This window comes from Agaricus bisporus (assembly GCF_000300575.1).
Source record: "Agaricus bisporus var. bisporus H97 unplaced genomic scaffold AGABI2scaffold_9, whole genome shotgun sequence".
NCBI lineage: Eukaryota > Fungi > Basidiomycota > Agaricomycetes > Agaricales > Agaricaceae > Agaricus > Agaricus bisporus.
In genome coordinates this window covers 1,497,929-1,515,914 of record NW_006267372.1, presented here as the reverse complement: position 1 = coordinate 1,515,914, position 17,986 = coordinate 1,497,929, and the positions used below count along the sequence as shown (strand labels likewise).

General features: G+C 49.2%; 7 protein-coding genes across 7 annotated transcripts; 1 reads left to right on the top strand and 6 right to left on the bottom strand.

The window, feature by feature from the left end:
• Window positions 1-724: 724 nt before the first annotated feature.
• On the bottom strand, window positions 725-1,749 carry AGABI2DRAFT_209161 (hypothetical protein; the record flags this gene model as incomplete). The annotated part of the gene is made up of 1 exon (XM_006464055.1): window positions 725-1,749. A coding segment is annotated over one exon (1,023 nt), but the record flags the coding sequence as incomplete, so codon positions are not given.
• Window positions 1,750-1,835: 86 nt separating this feature from the next.
• AGABI2DRAFT_194693 (hypothetical protein) lies at window positions 1,836-2,170 on the bottom strand. The gene is made up of 2 exons (XM_006464054.1): window positions 1,911-2,170; window positions 1,836-1,851 (listed from the first exon to the last, which is right to left on the bottom strand). Exon 1 carries the CDS (start codon window positions 2,148-2,150, stop codon window positions 1,917-1,919), a length of 234 nt encoding a protein of 77 aa, XP_006464117.1. The 5' UTR covers window positions 2,151-2,170; the 3' UTR covers window positions 1,836-1,851; window positions 1,911-1,916.
• AGABI2DRAFT_194692 (hypothetical protein) lies at window positions 2,156-2,560 on the top strand. Its single transcript, XM_006464053.1, has one exon. It carries the CDS (start codon window positions 2,268-2,270, stop codon window positions 2,502-2,504), a length of 237 nt encoding a protein of 78 aa, XP_006464116.1. The 5' UTR covers window positions 2,156-2,267; the 3' UTR covers window positions 2,505-2,560.
• A 4,229-nt stretch (window positions 2,561-6,789) lies between these two features.
• On the bottom strand, window positions 6,790-7,329 carry AGABI2DRAFT_75048 (hypothetical protein; the record flags this gene model as incomplete). The annotated part of the gene is made up of 1 exon (XM_006464052.1): window positions 6,790-7,329. A coding segment is annotated over one exon (540 nt), but the record flags the coding sequence as incomplete, so codon positions are not given.
• Window positions 7,330-7,347: 18 nt separating this feature from the next.
• On the bottom strand, window positions 7,348-7,653 carry AGABI2DRAFT_145239 (hypothetical protein; the record flags this gene model as incomplete). The annotated part of the gene is made up of 1 exon (XM_006464051.1): window positions 7,348-7,653. The coding sequence occupies one exon, from the start codon at window positions 7,651-7,653 to the stop codon at window positions 7,348-7,350; it is 306 nt and encodes a 101-aa protein (XP_006464114.1).
• Window positions 7,654-8,716: 1,063 nt separating this feature from the next.
• AGABI2DRAFT_209160 (hypothetical protein) lies at window positions 8,717-11,027 on the bottom strand (the record flags this gene model as incomplete). Its single annotated transcript, XM_006464050.1, has 4 exons — window positions 10,777-11,027; window positions 10,564-10,725; window positions 10,457-10,501; window positions 8,717-10,407 (listed from the first exon to the last, which is right to left on the bottom strand). Exons 1-4 carry the CDS (start codon window positions 10,907-10,909, stop codon window positions 8,717-8,719), a joined length of 2,031 nt encoding a protein of 676 aa, XP_006464113.1. The 5' UTR covers window positions 10,910-11,027.
• Window positions 11,028-12,683: 1,656 nt separating this feature from the next.
• Window positions 12,684-17,147, bottom strand: AGABI2DRAFT_209158 (hypothetical protein; the record flags this gene model as incomplete). The annotated part of the gene is made up of 2 exons (XM_006464049.1): window positions 12,684-12,847; window positions 15,989-17,147. 2 exons carry the CDS (start codon window positions 17,145-17,147, stop codon window positions 12,804-12,806), a joined length of 1,203 nt encoding a protein of 400 aa, XP_006464112.1. The 3' UTR covers window positions 12,684-12,803.
• Between the last annotated feature and the right edge of the window lie 839 nt (window positions 17,148-17,986).

Sequence of the window (17,986 nt, the reverse complement as noted above, 5' to 3'; positions counted from 1 at the left end):
AATCGATCATCCTGATGGATACCTCCTTGAGTATGCCATGTTGCACGAACTCATGGTGCCGGGATCCCGCCTAACGTAAAGTCTCAACATCACAACCATATACAGAATAAAAGTAAAACTCACAAATACCACATTTTGCAACTCCCGGAATGGGAAACGATCCAAAATATAGGAATCCCATCGAGTTGTTATGAGGCGAATGCAGAACTCGGTATGGAAGGCTAATTCTCCGTGTCTGAACCCCTCTACAACATTTGATATGGCCGATTTGTACATATGTAGCCTCACTTTATTGTCATCCCAGTCCGTTTCTCCACCGGGGGGCCAACTGAGCGAAATATTTCCTTCAGCGCCAGAGCTACACATTAGAGTTCCTATTTTGAAAGACTTGGAACCGCGAATGGCATAATCCATAAACAAATCACCAAAATCAATGCCGTCAGGAGTCTGCTTGAGGACTTTGAAGGTAAGTTCGATCTCGAGTTGGCGAGCCTCGATAGTGGAGGAAAACCGAGATCGGTTGGAGTCGGATAAGTAGTCAATGAATGATTTATGATAAGACCGGAGCTGTAACCTATGAGCTTTCTCCCGCTCGGGAGCATCCAAAACAGAAGAAAGAAGACGAATGGCGGCATAAGCGTCGTCGCACGTCATATCCAACCAATTGCAAAGTAGGAGAAAATTTCCTTTCCGAAAACACTCTTCCCCTCTTGAATCCCAAACCAGTGCCAACAGGATTTTCCGCGCATTTACCATGACTCTTTCCGGAATTTTGGAGAGGATTTGCGCATACAGCACATCAAGTCGAGCCATGGGATGCTCCTCTTGAGAGATATTGGGCAGAGGATGAGCGTCAATGACCTTGAGCACATCATTGAGCTGTGAAGTCGGATTTCCAGATGTACGGTCGCCAACATATCTCATGACCGTATCGGCGTATACGAATAGCCCACCCGCAGCATTAGCCAGTTTCCATAATTCATGTTCTTGTGGCCACTGCGACTGGGGATTGAGAGAAAATTCTTTTTGAATCTTTATCAATTCATCGCGAAGAAACTTTTCGACATCACTGCGGGCTTCGTCGGAGTCTACCAAAATTTCCTCCCTCTCGTAGACTGCTTTCACAGTGTCTTGAGCAAAGAAGGACGTGATATGAGGCTCCGGGCGACTGGCAATAATCCATAGGACGGGCGAGGTCGGATATGTGGAGCAGAGATCAGAGATGAGCTGGAGAAGCTCTCGCTGGGTGTGCGACTTTTCACATTCATCAATACCATCAACGATAATCAAGACACGACCAAGAGAATTAAGTCGGGGGTGATGGACGAAAGGTTCAGTAACAAATTTCTTGAACTGCACGGACACTGACGCTTGAGGAAGGGATGGGTCGCGGGTAATCTCGTGCTCAATGAATTGACGATAAGGCTCACACTTGGCGGCGAGCTGAAAGGCAAGGGTATTAATGGCTTTGGTGCCATCGCTGCGTCCGTTGATAGAAAAAAAGATTGAAGCCCGTACGCATACAGAAGGAAGAGGGGATTCGGCGACGTTCTGCATGATGGCCGATTTTCCTACTCCAGCTGCACCAACGACCCAGCGCACCTTCTTCTCATCACTCGCATCGGCGATGAAGTCTAGGCATCGTGCTAAAATGGCCAAGCGGGTTCCGGGATGACAGCGTGGAGGTGGATCACGAGCAGAAGAATCGAAGGCCGCCCCAGGTATGGTTTTCTCCAGGAGCTCTACCATGACTAGGCAGCATCAATAAAAGTAAAAGTAAGTGACAATGGAAATAACTCGTACACTTATTCGAGTTCTGGTTAACGACCGTGTTTGTGTAATTATAATTGACTGGCAAATGTAGTCAGTATTCATATAACATGTGAGTATGCAATGGACGTTTTTCTCACTATGATTCATGTTGCCATCGACTGATACGTTCTTCGATTCATGTGTGTTTTGAATACTAGAGTGCACGCTTTGGGGTGGTTCTTGTGAACGTGGACGTGGACGTCCAAAACGGAAGAAACGAGAGAGATCCAGCGAGGGTTTGGGCATTGGAACACAGTGGAGGAGAACGAAGGCAACGTGCCAAAGGACACCCAACCATCGTCCAGCCCATTTGACGAATAGCTCGACACGAGGCACATCACGATCTTTGCCAAGTGCGCCTGAACACGAAGATATATATTTGAGCAAGAGGGAATGTAATGAGAGAAGTATGGAGTGATGATAGATGAACGAAGTATGCCAAGTAGTGAGTAGAGATGGTGGGCGAAAGCCCTAATAAAAAGGCTTCCCTGTCCGCCGAAGCGGTGCGATCGAGGCTCGGCTGCGAAGGGCGGGCGGGTCCACCATTTGCGGTGCCGGAGAATCGTCGCGGGTACCGCAAGACTAAACGGACGAAAGTATGTTGTCGGAATGGAAAAAGGGTGTGGCTGGGTGGGCGAAAAAAGAGGCGGCAGGCTGTTGAGCTGCTGTCCGTCGTAGGAGTCCGAAGGTAAGAGGGCGTTACCTTCGTGACTCGTGACGCAGCTCACAAAGATCACGCTCTGCTGCCGCCCTTCGTTTTACTCGTGTTGGTGGCAGACCTTCACTCTTTGCCAAGTGCGCCTGAACACGAAGATATATATTTGAGCAAGAGGGAATGTAATGAGAGAAGTATGGAGTGATGATAGATGAACGAAGTATGCCAAGTAGTGAGTAGAGATGGTGGGCGAAAGCCCTAATAAAAAGGCTTCCCTGTCCGCCGAAGCGGTGCGATCGAGGCTCGGCTGCTACCCGACGTGTTAGTTCTGACGCATGGAGCAGAGTCTCGATACCCCTTACCGGTTAGGAGGGACTGACAGGGCGCCGTGCTGCCTGTGTATGAAATTTTGATTTTAAGAGGTTCGGGCCCGGGAGATGGATGGACGGGTGTTGAGGGGGTGATGGAAGGCGCTCAGGTGAGTGTGCTGGCCAATTACCTCGGCGTGGCGCGTGACATAAATGTAAAAGGCATCGCTGGCCCATCGCCCCTTGGTCCTCATGGCTTCGAAAGATAAGCCTGCCAGGAGATATTGAAGGGTTGATCCGATGCGAATGCCATGACCCTGGAGGGGGCCGAAACCTGCTTCTTTGGCCGCCGCATTGACGACCGAAAGGAAATTTCTCCGAGTTAGTGGTCTGAACTCCTTGCCTTGGGGATAGGCAAAGATGTGAGCAGTTGTGGGGGGGTTGTTGATACGGAGGTGGGCGTCTAGTGCTGCTGTGGGGTTCGAAATACCCTCGTGTGAGGTCCAGTACACGTCTTCACCTGACTTGGATGTCTTGGTCCTGGGTAGATGAAGGATGGTGGTTTGTATCCCGTTCCTGTCTGTGACCGTTTCGAGGCAAGAGCGTGAAGGGTGTAATGTGGGGTCGAAGGAGGAGAGATTGGGAACTGTGAACTCTCCCAAGCGTGCTGTGGCATAGAAGGCGGTGGTGAGACAAGCAAATGTTGCTCGGTGGAGTGGGTTGTCTAAGTTTAGATGTGCGTGTATCTTGGATATGGAATCGATGGTGAATGGTATTCGCTTGGGCCTCTTTGCCGTGCTCGGCGCTGTTTTGACAGCTGCTCTGAGCAAAACATTTATCTCGGCTTCGTTTGGGCACCACTCTAGCCTGTTCAGTATGTGCCATGCTCGGAGTCCTGCGAGGTAATTCGAGATTGCTGTTGCGGAGTATGTCCCAGCTAGGGCTGCCGTGAAAGAAGATAGGAGGTCGGGTGGGGAGGGTGTTCTATCAGACTCAGGGATCTGTTTCGCGTCGCAGAAAACATGGAAGACGAGTAGACCTGAGCCATAGGTGTTCAGAGTCGACTCGTCCCATCCTGCCTTGAGGACTTGACGGACTCTTTCACGATCGCCTACCCGGTCTGTGGTGGTCTCTCCTGAGGCCGGTAACCACTTTATTATCCGTTCCTTGGCAAGGACATGGGGCCTGAGTGAAGAGGGGAGGGGCGTTAAATCGGGCTTGTAAGGAGCTGGTGTAGGCGTGTTGGATGAGGAGGGGAGGTTCAACGGGGCGTTGAATCTCGTGTTGCTGTTACCAGCCGGAGGAGAGAGCTGTGAACTCTTGTGCCTCGAGATCTTGGGTGGGCTCGGCGCGGGAGTGGGAAATGTCCTTGGGAGGCTTAGGTTTTGGGAGAGGGAGCTTTCCTTGGTGAGCCAACTGCTGCTCGACCGGAAGTTGGGGATGGTCGAAGTCGAGGATGAAGTCAGAAAGGTGACTTGGGATGGGTAAAGGAGGGAGGAGCGCGGAGCGGGGAGGGTAGGAGCCTCGGGAAGGGGCGTCGGCTGGGTTGAGTGCTGTAGGGACGTATCGGGTGTAGAAAGATGTGTTCGTGTCTTGGCTGAGGATGTTGACCAGCTTGAAAATGTTATTTGTGGGGCGGTTTCGACTGCGGCCTCTCCACCAGCCTTCGACAACGCCCATGTTGTCGCCAAAGAGTCTGAAGTGACCTCCTCCTGGCCTTTGAACTGTAATTGCTGCAGCCAGGAAGTAGAAACCCACGGCCTCTGCCCAGCCGATGTCTCTTCCTGATCCCGAGACGTTCCAACCTGGGACCAGTCTCCAGGCACGCCACCTGTTACCAATGATGATGCCGATGCCCACCTCAGAGCTTGCGTCTGAGAAGGCGTGCGGGTCGGTGACGGTGGGAGAGGTTTGGATGGGTCGTTCGACATGTGAGTGGGACAATGCTGTTTCCCACCAAAGCAGGTCAGTGATAAGGTGTTTGGGGGGTGTGCGGGGCTTTAACGGCGTGTCTTTGAAGAAACCTAGGAAGGCTTCGATGTTGATGAGATAAGGCCGGCCCTGAGAGAGCACCAAAGAGGCGTGGAGGAGTTTGCCATGCAGCTTCTCTGCTTCTTTGAGAATGTGTGTGCTGGCGCCTTGCCAGGCTATAATGGCTGCGCAATACTTTTCACGTTTTGCTTTGGGGAGGGAAACTGTACGCTTTTCTATGTTCCAGGTAAGACCTATGAAAGTGAAGGAGACGGCAAAGGGTGAGTCTTTTTCTGTCTCCCATGGGATACCGAGGCGCTTCGAGATAGCGTCGATATCTTGAAAAGCATAAGAGAAAAGTTTGTCATGGGGGGAGCGGGGAGAGGTGGATGCAAGGTCCGTGATTGGGAGGGCTTTGTCCTCATCATATTCTTCGTACTTGCCATTGTCAAGGGATTCGCCTCTGAACCAGAGACGACCTCTGATGTGTTTCTGGCCTCCTTTCGCTTTGGATGATAGTTGCCCAATGTGATCTCAAGGAGTTGTATTTAGCTAGGTGAACGCGCGGGATGCGCAGGAATAAATGATCATCAACCCATTTTGAGATGGGTCCTATTCCTTGAGCTCTCATTATGTCAACGCCTGCATCGGCGACTCTTCCATAAACTCCTCCTCCTGATGCTAGGCCAAAGGCGTTTTGGGTGTCGATAGCGAAAGAGTTCTCGCCGTGCAGCTTTACAACCATGCCAGGCCATTGTGATGGATGGAAAGGGATGGTTCGGTAGGCTTCTTTTACATCGCGTATGGCACCTTCTGATCCTAGTGGCAGCCTATCGATTAGAAGCGCGATGGTATTGAACGTGCCCCAGGTGCATGGGTATAAATCTGAGATGATGGCGCTGTTAATTGATGAGATCGTTCCGATTGACAAGTGTGGGTGCGAGAAGTTTTGAACTAATCTGAATTTCCCTGGCTTGTTTGCTTTAGGGATGATGCTGATCGGGGAGGACTGAAAGGGGCCTAAGATATTTATTAATTGTTCTTTGGAGGCGGGGCCAATATATCTGCCTTTATTAAATTCTGCATTAATCACATTAACAAATTCATTAAGATACTCGTGCACAGACGAGGCATTAGTAGGATTGTGAGTTGTAGTAATTGCTGGTACTCCAGCTTGGAAACTGTTATGGAACATCTCTAAAAGTTCGGGGTATCTCGATGTGAAGCCGGCTGCTTCGAGTAAAATCTCCCATTCGGAGGCATGATAAGGCATGTGGGGCTTAAGCTTTCTGAGCTCGAGGGCAGCTTTGAGCTCCGTGATCCCGATTGCCACAGCCTGAGCATTGGTGCTTGGGTGCGTGGCCAACTGAGGTGTCGCTGCAGCTGCGCGGCTTTTGCCAATCTGTGCACAGGATGATGCCGTCTGGGTCCTTGAGGTGCCCTTTGTCGGTTCTGGTGCATCTGTTCGAATCGAGCCCATCCCAGCGGCGGGTGGCTTTGCAATGCGCGACAGCGTGAGGATTGCGGCCGAGGCAGGTGGGGCAGACAGAGAGTGGGGCAGGTTTTCGGTGGGGAGAGGCCGAGGAGGTCCGAAAGGACTTCCTCTTTCGAGCCTTTCTGTCGTTGTTGTCAGGGGAGTGAGGAGAGGGGCTGCGCTGGCGCCTGGAGCGCTCGCGAGGGGGGGAGTGGGAGGGGGAGCGGTAGCGTCGAATCGAGTGCCTGCTGCGGTGCAGGCTGGATGACGAGCTGGGGTCTGCTGCCCGAGTCATGTCCTGTGGAACAAAGTCCCGTCCCGGGGAGGCGGGGGCCGTGGCAAAAGAACGGGGGCCGTGGCAAAAGAACAGGGGCCGTGCCAAAAGAACGGGGGCCATGGCAAAAGGGGGGGGGGCAGCAGGTGGGGTCATATTAAGTGGTTATGTGATTCAACCCCAAGGGGAGGGGCGAGCCGGGGTGAGGCACGCATCAGAGCACCAGGGCAAGGGGAAAGGGGAGGGGGGCCGGGGAGGGATGGGAAGGTAAGAAAAGGAGGAAGGAATTCGCGAGTCAATAGAGGCGAAGGAGAAATAGGTGAGCAAACGGCATGTGGTGATAATTAAATGGACATACCGCGATCAGTTGGTTATAAGTAGATATTCTGATATCGTCGGCTATCTGTCTCAAGCGGCTTTCGACTATGCCTGCTATGTCGAAAGTTTTGTTATCTTTGCTGGCTGCGAAATCCCTATACCAGTCTCGACGAGCCTCAGCTTGATAAATCAAAAGGGCTTGCTCTCCTTGTGGTTGACTGCGGATTGGGTGTGTCTCTAGGTTGATGAAGAAATCCATGAACTTCTGGACGAGCTGGGGCGGCCAGTGACATTTTGTCATGTGGGGGATGAGATTATTTTTGGCGATCGACATGTCGGAGAACGACAGATGTTGGTCCTGGATGATGTGTCCTTTCGGAACAGCAGATGTGCGGGACGGGAGGAGCGTGAGGTTGGAGTCAGCCTTGGTGATGGTGAAGGTATCGGCTTCCAAGGTGACGGCGTGCGAGGCAGCTACTTCACAGCCCTTAGGAGTGAAGTACCACAATTCAACATATTCGTAGTTTCGTAGCCTTCAGAGCGCGTGGTCGGAAGGATCAGGGATTCGGGAGGTGGACTGGTATATGTTTTCTTGAATCTCTGGGACACCTTTCTTTCTTTCTGCGGGGACCGCCAGATTAGGGGGCGCTGCTGGCGCAGGCAGGTTGTTGGGAGGCTGAGGTGGGGCAGCAGGCGGGCCGTTTTGTTGTGCGGGGGGATTGCGCTGTCTCCACAGTGTTGTGAGCTGGGCAACTGCTTCTTGCTCCGTGAGGCCCATCGCCTGTGCGAGATTGAGCCTGAGTTGCTCGAATTGACCTTCTGCATAGTTGGGGGGGTCCATGTCTGCTTGGGGTCACGCTGGTTGTGAGGTGAGCTCTCTTAATGAAAGGAGTGTTGCTCGTGAATAAGAGTAAACGTGTTTATTCTTCGAAAAAAGAGGCGGCAGGCTGTTGAGCTGCTGTCCGTCGTAGGAGTCCGAAGGTAAGAGGGCGTTACCTTCGTGACTCGTGACGCAGCTCACAAAGATCACGCTCTGCTGCCGCCCTTCGTTTTACTCGTGTTGGTGGCAGACCTTCACTTGAATTCTACTTTTCACAGCCATGCCGAGTCATTATGCGCATTAACGGTCACGGTGATTTCCGGCGACATTTGAAATTTGATACGTTACAGCCTAACTTAAAGTCAGGCTGTAACTTAGTTTAAGGGCTCTCGGGCCAGGTGTTCTACGTCGAGTAAGGACCGCTCCACTGGTGCACAGATCCAATATTTTGGCATTAGAATCCGAAGATAAACCCGTAACACAAAGGGTTCAACATCTCGTACAACGGACCATAAGTAAGTGGCATTCCATCTCCAAGCACCTTATTGTAAAACTAGAATACGAATCTAAGGCTAGATCTCGTAACAGAAATAGTGGGGTTCTCTAATTGCCTACGATCCTTCTCCGAAATATGATACAGGAACCAGTATGTCCACTCCGATACGCCATCACCTGGATCGATGAATTGAAACTCTATAAAACAATTTTTAGTTGAAGTAAAGAGAATCGTTAAAAGGTGATCCGGCGATCGCTTTTCCCAATCTACTAGTTGTTCCTGGAGCCGTCCAATGCAAGACGTACACGGGGAACTGGAACCTCTAGCTACAGTCACAAGTTCGGTTGTCCAGTCCTCATCCATGCCTTTTTTCCACTTGCCTGCCCGTTCATGCTGCACAACACAGTACACTGAGTTGTCACTTTTTTGCAAACACAAATATTGAACTCACTTTGCACTTTGGGGTCCACGGATCAGGTAGATGTGGTCGTGATACAACGGGCCGGCGAAATTGCATCTTGATTGCCCTGTCATTGCCGGAGGGCAAACGAAACCCTTTGAAGGGTATCTGCTTGAGTATACCATGTTTCATGAACTCATGACGTTGAGATGACTCCTAATGTGTAGTTCAGCATCGCAATCGTACAAAGAATAAAAGAAGAAACTCGCAAAGGCTAACCACTGTAATTCCCAGAATGGGAAATGACTCGAATTATAGCGACGCCATCGACTTGTTACAAGGCGAATGCAGGCTGAGGTACAGAACGCCGTTTTCCCATCTCTGATCCCCTCTACCACATTCAAGATGGCCAGCTTATACATAACCAACTTCGTTCTGTTGTCAGTCCAGTCGTTTCCTTCATCAACAGGCCATGTAAGTGAAATATCGGCCCCAGTGCCAGGGCCACGCGCTAGTTCTCCTATCTCCGACATGCTGAAATCATGAATGGTATAGTTATAATCCGAAGCATTCAAACTAATGCCATCAGGGGCCTCCTTGAAAATCCTGAAAGTACAGTCAACCTCCAGTTGGTAAGCTTCGTGTTCGATGTTGGAGGAAAAACCGGATCGTGTGGGGTCAGATATGTAGTCGATGAATGATTTGTGAAAGCAGCGGATCACTGTCTTATGAGCTTCGTCGCGTCCAGGGACATCTAAAACAGAGAGAAGATGACGAAGGGCAGCATAGGCATCATCGCTCGTCATACCCAACCAATTACAAAGCACGAGAAAATTGACTTTCCCTGAACGCCGTATCAATGCCAACAAAATTTTTCGTGTGTTTACCATGATTTCTGCCGGAACCTTGGATAGGATCTGCGCATACAACGCATCAAGACGTGCCATCGGGTGTTTCTCTTGGGTGACATTACGCAGTGGGTGAGCATCGATGGCCTTTAACACGTCATTGAGCTGTGAAGTTGGATTTCCATACACGGGATCGTCAATGTATTTGATGACTGTATCGGCAAACACAAATAGCCCACTCGAAGCATTGACCAGTTTCCATAAGTCCTGCTCTGGGGGCCACCGGGAATTGAGAGTAAACTCAGTTTGGATCCTCGCCAATTCACTACGAAGAAATTTTTCCACGTCGTTGCGGGCATCGTTGGAGTCTACCAGAATTTTCTCTTTTTCAAAGACCGCCTTTACATGGCGTTGAGCAAAGAAGGATGTGATGTGAGGCTCCGGGCGACTGGCAATGATCCATACGATGGGCGAGGACGGATGCGTGGAACAGGAGTCACAGATGAGGCGGAGAAGTTCTCGTTGAGTATGCGATTTATCACATTCATCAAGGCCATCAATGATGATCAAGACGCGACCAACAGGATCCAGTAGGGAACAGTGTATGATGGGTTCGGTAATAAACTTTTCGAATTGCACTGACACTGACGATTGAAGAAGGGAAGGTTCACGAGTAATCTCGTGCTCGATGAATTGACGATAAGGCTCACACTTGGCGGCGAGCTGATAGGCAAGCGTTATAATGGATTTAATTCCATCGTTGCGACCATTGATAGAAAAGAAAATTGAGGCACGTTTGGACACGGAAGGAAGAGGGGATTCGGTGACATTCTGCATGATGGCCGACTTTCCAACTCCAGCGGCACCAACGACCCAGCGCACCTTCTTCTTGCCGGCTGCATTGACGATGAACTCTAGGCAGCGCGCCAAAATGGCCAAGCGGGTTCCGGGATGACAGCGTGGAGGTGGATCACGAGCAGAAGAATCGAAGCCCGCCCCGGGTATTGTTTTCTCCAGGAGCTCTGCCATGACTACGCAGCGTCAGTAGAAGCAAGTGGCAATAAATCCAATAACTCTTACACTTATTCGAGCTGTTAATGACAGTGTTTGCATAACTATAGTGAACTAACAGAAAAGGAGTCAAATGTTGATATGACATGAAAGTATGCAATGGCTATGTTTCCCACCATGATTCATGTCGCCTTCAACAGACACGTCTCTTGACTGAGCGACACTGAGTGCGCCGACTGGTGGTGAGCGGAGCATGGTTTGACCAGCAGAATCGTCGGAAATGATTTGAGCAGCAGGAACGGAAATGATTTGAACAGCAGGAACGGAAATGATTTGAGCTAGTTAACGATGAGTATCACATCAGGTTACCAGTGGAGAAATCGTCTTGCCTTGCTTCGATGTACCAATTGGCGAGGTGGAACGAGAAGTCGGAGAGACGCCAATTGCATTGCTTGAATCCGCTGGTGCCTTGGAACGACCAAAACGCATGAACCCAGGGAGATTCAGGGAGAATTTGGGCATTGGAACACGGTGGATAGGAAGAAACTGGACAACGTGTCCGAAGACGCCCAACCTCCAGCCCTAGAATAGCTCGACACGAGGCATCTCATGTACCTTGTACTTTGCACAGCTAGGTTGGTGGCTCGTTCAAGGAGTGATTTCCGACTAACGTCACTGCACCCTAGACGCGGAGTCGTCGAGAGGTCATTCTGCTCAGTAATGGCGAAGTTCACCAAGCTCACCACCTAGATTAATTAGCAAGTCAACGTGGCTTAACTTGAATCCTGGAGATTCTTGGACATGCCGTGCAACTGATTTGTCGACAATGCCACCGAGTAAGCCGAGTGTGCCGTCAGTGTGCCGTACATTGCTCAGCAACCATTCCCAGGCTGCCTCTAGTGCCTTTATCCTTGAAACGACTCTTTCGTCCCTAAACGTAAGTCATTCCTCGCTGGCCAGCGCTTCAAAAGCGGAGAGCAAATCACCCCCAAGCTCAGGCTCAAGAGAATTTTACATTCTACAAATTAGGTCGAGGATAAGGAGTTGGGTACAGTATACTATAGTGGTCAATGGTTTCCTTTCCGAAACTGCGCCTTATATTAACTTTCGCACACTTTTCGGTCTTTTCTTCTTACTGGTTAAAAATATATTCGGATCGAAAAGCAAATATTTTGACGAGGAATTCGATAATACAATCAACTTTACTCAACGATCTGAAAGCTCAATACTCTCGCCCTCGGGCTGGCATTAATCAAGTAGAGACCAGACCATCATTTCAACTGTGCGACATTCTTCACGCGTAGTGAACCGCATACTAACATTCCGATGCGTATGATATGTGTTTCGAACATTCATTTACCATATCTTAGTTAATGAGAATCGAATATTGCATCAAAATGTTGATATCTAATTATATAATACTACACGGAGCTCCCTAAATTTCTACGTTCTTCCTCCGAAAAAATACACACAAACCAATATGTCCATTCCGACACACCGTCATCTGGATCGATGAATTGAAATTCCACGAAACATTCTCCAGTTGAAGTAAACAAGATCGTCACAAAGTGGTTCGGAAACTGGGTTTTCCAATGTTCCACTTGCTGTTCAAACCGGTGAATGCAAGAAGAACATCTGATAAAAAGGCCGCTGGTTAAATCGAACTCAGTGATCCAATCCTCTTCCTTGTTTTCTCCCCAGTCGCCTGCTCGTTTATGCTGAACGGCACTACTGGTTTATTTAGTTTATTGCAGACATAAATATTTGACTCACTGTACAAGATACGTTCCACAGATCAGAGGGATTCATTGCTATTGGAGTGGGACGACGGAACTGCAATCTCGCGCTATATATAACATTGGTAAAATCGAGCACTTTGACGGGTATCTGCATAAGAATGCCGTTTTTCATAAACGTGTGGCGTCGAGATCTCTCCTTAAACGTAGTTTCAGCATTACGACCACACAAGGACTGGAAGAAAGAACTTGCCAACACCAAGTTCCGCAACTCCTGATATGGAAAACCAGTCGAAACATAGAATTTGAATTGAGATGCTGCGAGACGAATGCAGAACTCGGTACAGAAGGCAGGCTCTCCTTTTCTGATCCCCTCTACGACATTCCCGACGGCTAATTTATACATTTCCAGCCTCGATCTATCGTCATCCCAATCGATATCTTCACCAACGGACCAAGTAAGCGAGATATTGCTACCTTTACCAGGACTACGCGCTAGATCTCCTACCGCAAAGAAATGTGAATCACGAAGGGTATAATTCATATAACCGAAGTCAACGCCGTCAGGAGCCTGCTCGAGGATTCTGAAGGCACAGTGAACCTCGAGTTGGTAAGCTTCATGTTCAGCATCAGAGGAAAACCCGGACCGGGCAGAGTCAGATATGTAGTCGATGAATGATTTATGAAAAGGCCGCAGCATTGAAGCATGAGCTTCGTAGCGTGGAGGGGCATACAAAACAGCCATAAGATGACGAATGGCAGCGTAAGCATCATCGCATGTCATACCTAACCAATTACAAAACACGAGGAAGTTGGTTTTCCAAAGACTCTGTCCCCTTCTTGAATTCCAGACCAATGCCAACAAAATCTTTCGCGTGTTTACCATGATTTTCATTGGAACCTTGGAGAGAATCTGCGCATACAGGACATCAAGTCGCGCCATCGGATGGTCATCTTTTGGGACATTAGGCAGCGGGTGAGCATTGATGACTCGAATTACATCACTGAGCTGCAAAGTTGGATTTCCAATCGTAGGGTCTCCAATGTATTTGATTACCGTATCGGCATACACGAACAGCCCACCCGCAGCATTAGCCAGTTTCCATAAGTTCTGCTCTGGGGGCCACCGGGAATTGAGAGTAAACTCAGTTTGGATCCTCGCCAATTCACTACGAAGAAATTTCTCCACGTCACCGCGAGCTTCGTCTGAATCAACCAGAATTTCCTCCTTCTTGTAGACTGCTCTGACATGCTCTTGAGCAAAGAAGGATGTGATGTGAGACTCTGGGCGACTGGCAATGATCCATACAAGGATCGACGACGGATAATTTAAGCAGGCGTCAGAGATGAGCTGGAGAAGCTCTCGCTGGGTGTGCAACTTGTCACATTCATCAAGCCCATCAACGATGATCAAGACGCGACCAAGAGAATTAAGTTGGGGGTGATGGACGAAGGGTTCAATGATAAACTTCTTGAACTGCACTGGTAACGACGATTGAGGGAGGGATGGGTCACGAGTAATCTCGTGCTCAATGAATTGACGGTAAGGCTCACACTTGGTAGCGAGCTGAAAGGCAAGTGTCATGATGGTTTTGGTTCCATCATTGCGTCCATTGATGGAAAAGAAGATTGAAGCGCGATTGGACACAGAAGGAAGAGGGGATTCAGCGACGTTCTGCATAATGGCCGACTTTCCGACTCCGGCAGCACCAACCACCCAGCGCACCTTCCCACCATTTGCGTTGACGATGAACTCAAGGCATCGTGCCAGGATGGCCAAGCGGGTTCCCGGATCACATCGTGGGGGTGGGTCACGAGCAGAAGAATCAAACGCTGCCCCGAGTATTGTTTTCTCCAATAGCTTTTCCATGACTAGACTGTGTCAGTATAAGTAAACTATGGCGGAAAAGACCCTTACACATATTCGAGTTGTTTATATAATTATAATGGACTGGCAGAAAGTAGTCAATATTTATATGGCAATTAAGCGTGTGCGCCATCTCTTACTGTGGTTCATGTCGCCTTCGACAGAGACATTTCTTGATTGATGGGTGTTCTGAACATATCGAATGCCGGGGTTTCCTTCCTGTGGTTGCTGACGCAGAAATATCCAGCAAAATTTCAGTGACTCTTATAAAGGTCGAGCGAGGGGCTCTCACAGGTTGTCGTTGAGAAAGTGGGGACTGTTGTGGAGGTTTGGGTACAACCAATGGGTCTTGAGATTGAAATGGGTCGGACTCTGTGGCTTGGGAGGCAGATGCAGAATGGCGAGGCAGTGGAGGAGCAACCAAACTGGAAAGGCGGAGCGTTTGTGGGGAATCTGAATTGACAAACGCATGGTTGGCTTGACTAGCGGAATCAAAGGAAATGTCGTGAGCAATTGCAACAGGCTGCTGTGACGTATGATCATCATGTTCCGGGGAGGGACGACAGGATGAAGGGAAATCCTCTGCATTCCTGGAGTCTGCTGGTGGCGCCTGCCGTGATTGTGAACGTCCAAAACGCAAGAGCCGAAAGAGATGCAGCAAGGTTTTAGGCATTAGATCACTGTGGACGGAATGGAGGGGGGCACCGTGTCAAACAACGCCTCACTGTCCAGCTTGAGAATATCATATCGCTTTCAATGTTCTGCTTCGCACAGTCAAGGGGATAGTTCAAGCGGTGATTTCCGACGCGAAGACGATCTGGTGATTCCCATGGTGTTAAATATAGTTCAATAATGTAGCACAAAGACCGTTAGTAACGAAACCTGCTTCAAATATCTGGCACTATACACGCTTCAGTCAAAAGACTTGGATAATAATGAGGACATCCGGCCCTCAGATACTAGACGATGCTCCCCAATTTGCTCTGCTCCTGCTTCAAGATCTTGTACACAATCCAGTATGTCCACTCCGACACTCCATCATCTGGATCTACGAATTGAAGTTCTATGAAAGACGTTCCAGTTGAAGTAAACAGAATAGTGGTAGGCTGATCTGGGGATCGGCTTTTCCAAACTTCTAGTTGTCGTTTCAGTCGTATACAGCAGCTACGACATGGCGGGGCAATGGGGCCCCCCGTCTCGAATTCGGTTGTCCAATCCTCACCCTTGCCTTCTGCCCAATCGCCTGCTCGTTTATGCTGCACAACATTGATTTGTTCAGATTTGTTGCAGACACAACATATTTGACTCACTGTACAAGATCGTTTCCAAGGATGTGGTGGATTTGTGGCTGTTGCAGTGGGACGACGGAACTGCATCCTGACGTGCGATGTGATATTGACAAAATCAAGCACCTTGACAGGTACCTGCCTCAATATACCCTTATCCATGAGCTCGTGGCGTCGAGATGTCTCCTAATGTAAAGTTTCAGCATCACAATCGCATGAAGGACATAAGAAAAACTTACAAACATCAAGTCTCGCAACTCCCGATATGGAAAGAGAGAGAAATTATAGCTGTCAAATCGAGATAATAGAAGACGAACGCAGAACTCAGTGCAGAAAGCTGATTCTCCTTGTTTGAAGCCCTCCACGACATTTGAGACAGCCAATTTATACATCTGCAACCTCGTTCCGTTGTCATTCCAGTCGAGTTCTTCATCAACAGGCCAAGCAAGCGAAATATTGCTACCTGTGCCGGGGCCACGCGCTAGAACTGTCATGCTAGAGGGCATGGGAGTATCATGAATGATATAATCCACATAGCCAAAATCGATGCCGTCAGGAGCTTGTTCGAGTATTCTGAAGGCATACTGAATCTCGAGTAGGTAAGCTTCATGTTTGATATCAGAGGAAAACCCGGATCGTGTGAAGTCAGATATGTAGTCGACGAATGATTTATGAAAAGACCGGAGTTTTTTCTTATGAGCCTCGTCGCGTGGAGGAGCATCCAAAACAGCGCTAAGATGACGAATGGCGGCATAAGCTTCATCGCACGTCATACCCAACCAATTACAAAATACGACGAAGTTTTCTTTCCAAGGATAGTGCTCTTCCATCATTGAATCCCAAACCAATGCCAACAAGATTTTACGCGCGTTTCCCATGACTCTTTTTGGAATCTTGGAGAGAATTTGAGCGTACAACGCATCAAGTCGTGCCATCGGATGCTCATCTTGCGAGACATCAGGTAGCGGATGAGCATCGATGACCTTGAGTACGTCATTGAGCTGCAACATCGGGTTTCCAAACGTACGGTCGCCAATATATTTGATGGCCGTATCGGCGAACACGAACAGCCCACCGGAAGCATTAGCCAATTTCCAAAAGTCCTGTTCTGGAGGCCACTGCGACCGGCGGTTGAGTAAAAATTCTTTTTGAATCCTTGTCAACTCGTCACGAAGATATCTTTCAACGTCCTCACGAGCTCCATCGGAATCGACCAGAATTTCCTCCTTCTCGTAGACTGCTGTGACATGGTCTTGAGCAAAAAAGGATATAATGTGAGGCTCCGGGCGGCTGGCGATCATCCAGACAATGGGCGAGGATGGATACGCGGAGCAGGTGTCATAGATGAGCTGGAGAAGCTCTCGCTGAGTGTCTGACTTGTCACACTCATCAAGGCCGTCAATGATAATCAAGACGCGGCCAATAGAGTTGAGTGGAGAGTGGGGAAGGAAAGGTTGAATAAGAAATTTGATGAATTGCGCTGACAGTGACGATTGAGGAAGGGACGGGTCACGAGTAATCTCGCGTTCGATGTGTTGACGATAGGGCTCACACTTGGCAGCGAGCTGAAAGGCAAGTGTTATAATGGCTTTGGTTCCATCGTTGCGTTCGTTGATAGAAAAGAAGATTGAAGCACGTTCGGACACGGAAGGAAGAGGGGATTCAGCGACACTTTGCATGATGGCTGACTTTCCGACCCCAGCTGCACCAACCACCCAGCGCATCTTTCTCTCGTCGATGGCATTGGCAATAAACTCTAGGCATCGTGCCAGGATGGCCAAACGTGTTCCGGGATGACATCGTGGAGGAGGATTACGAGCGGAAGAATCGAATGCAGCTCCAGGTATTGTTTTCTCCAAAAGTTTTTCCATGACTGCGCAGCGTCAGTAAAAGTATCACGATGATAATGGAAAACCTCTCTTACACTGGTTCGAGTTATTGATGACAGTATTCATATAATTAACTGGTAGAAAGTAGTCAGCATTATTCATACGACGTGTAGATATGTGATCGATATGTTTCTCACCATAATTCCCGTCCCCCTGGACGGATACGTTTCTAGACTCATGAATGTTCTGAACATAGGGCGGGTTCGGATTACCGTCCTGCAGCTGCTGATGCGGAGGCGGCTAGAAATATTTCAGTGACTGGCAGTGACAGGACAAGCCGGGAATTCTCACAGTCGGCTCTTGAGAAAGCAAAGATGATTGTGAGGCTGTTGCAGGTGACCGCCGAGGTATGACCAATAGATCTTGATGCTGAGGTGGACCAGATTCTGTGGTTTGGGAGAAAAGCGCAGGGTGTATAGGTGGGGAAGCAACCAAACCGTGTGGGTCGAACGATTGTGGGGAATCTGGTTTGACTAGCACAGTGACTGGTTGGGAGTTGTCGGTGAGCTGACTAGCAATATCGCTGGAAATGCATGGAGTAGCAACGTCAGGATCACCTTGAGCTAATCGATGGTGAGTATCGGATCAGGGTACCAATAGAAACAATCACGCCTTTTTGTGATGTGCCAAGTTCCGAGGAGAGACGAGAGGATGAGGAGACGCCAATTGCTTTGCTGGAGTCCGGTAGTTTCGGTGAACGTGGACGTCCAAAGCGCAAGAACTGAGGGATATGTAGCGATCGTTTGGGCATGAGAACACAGCAGATAGGACAAAAGAAGATCGCCGCTAATGACGCCCCGCTTCTTGGCTTAAGAATAGCC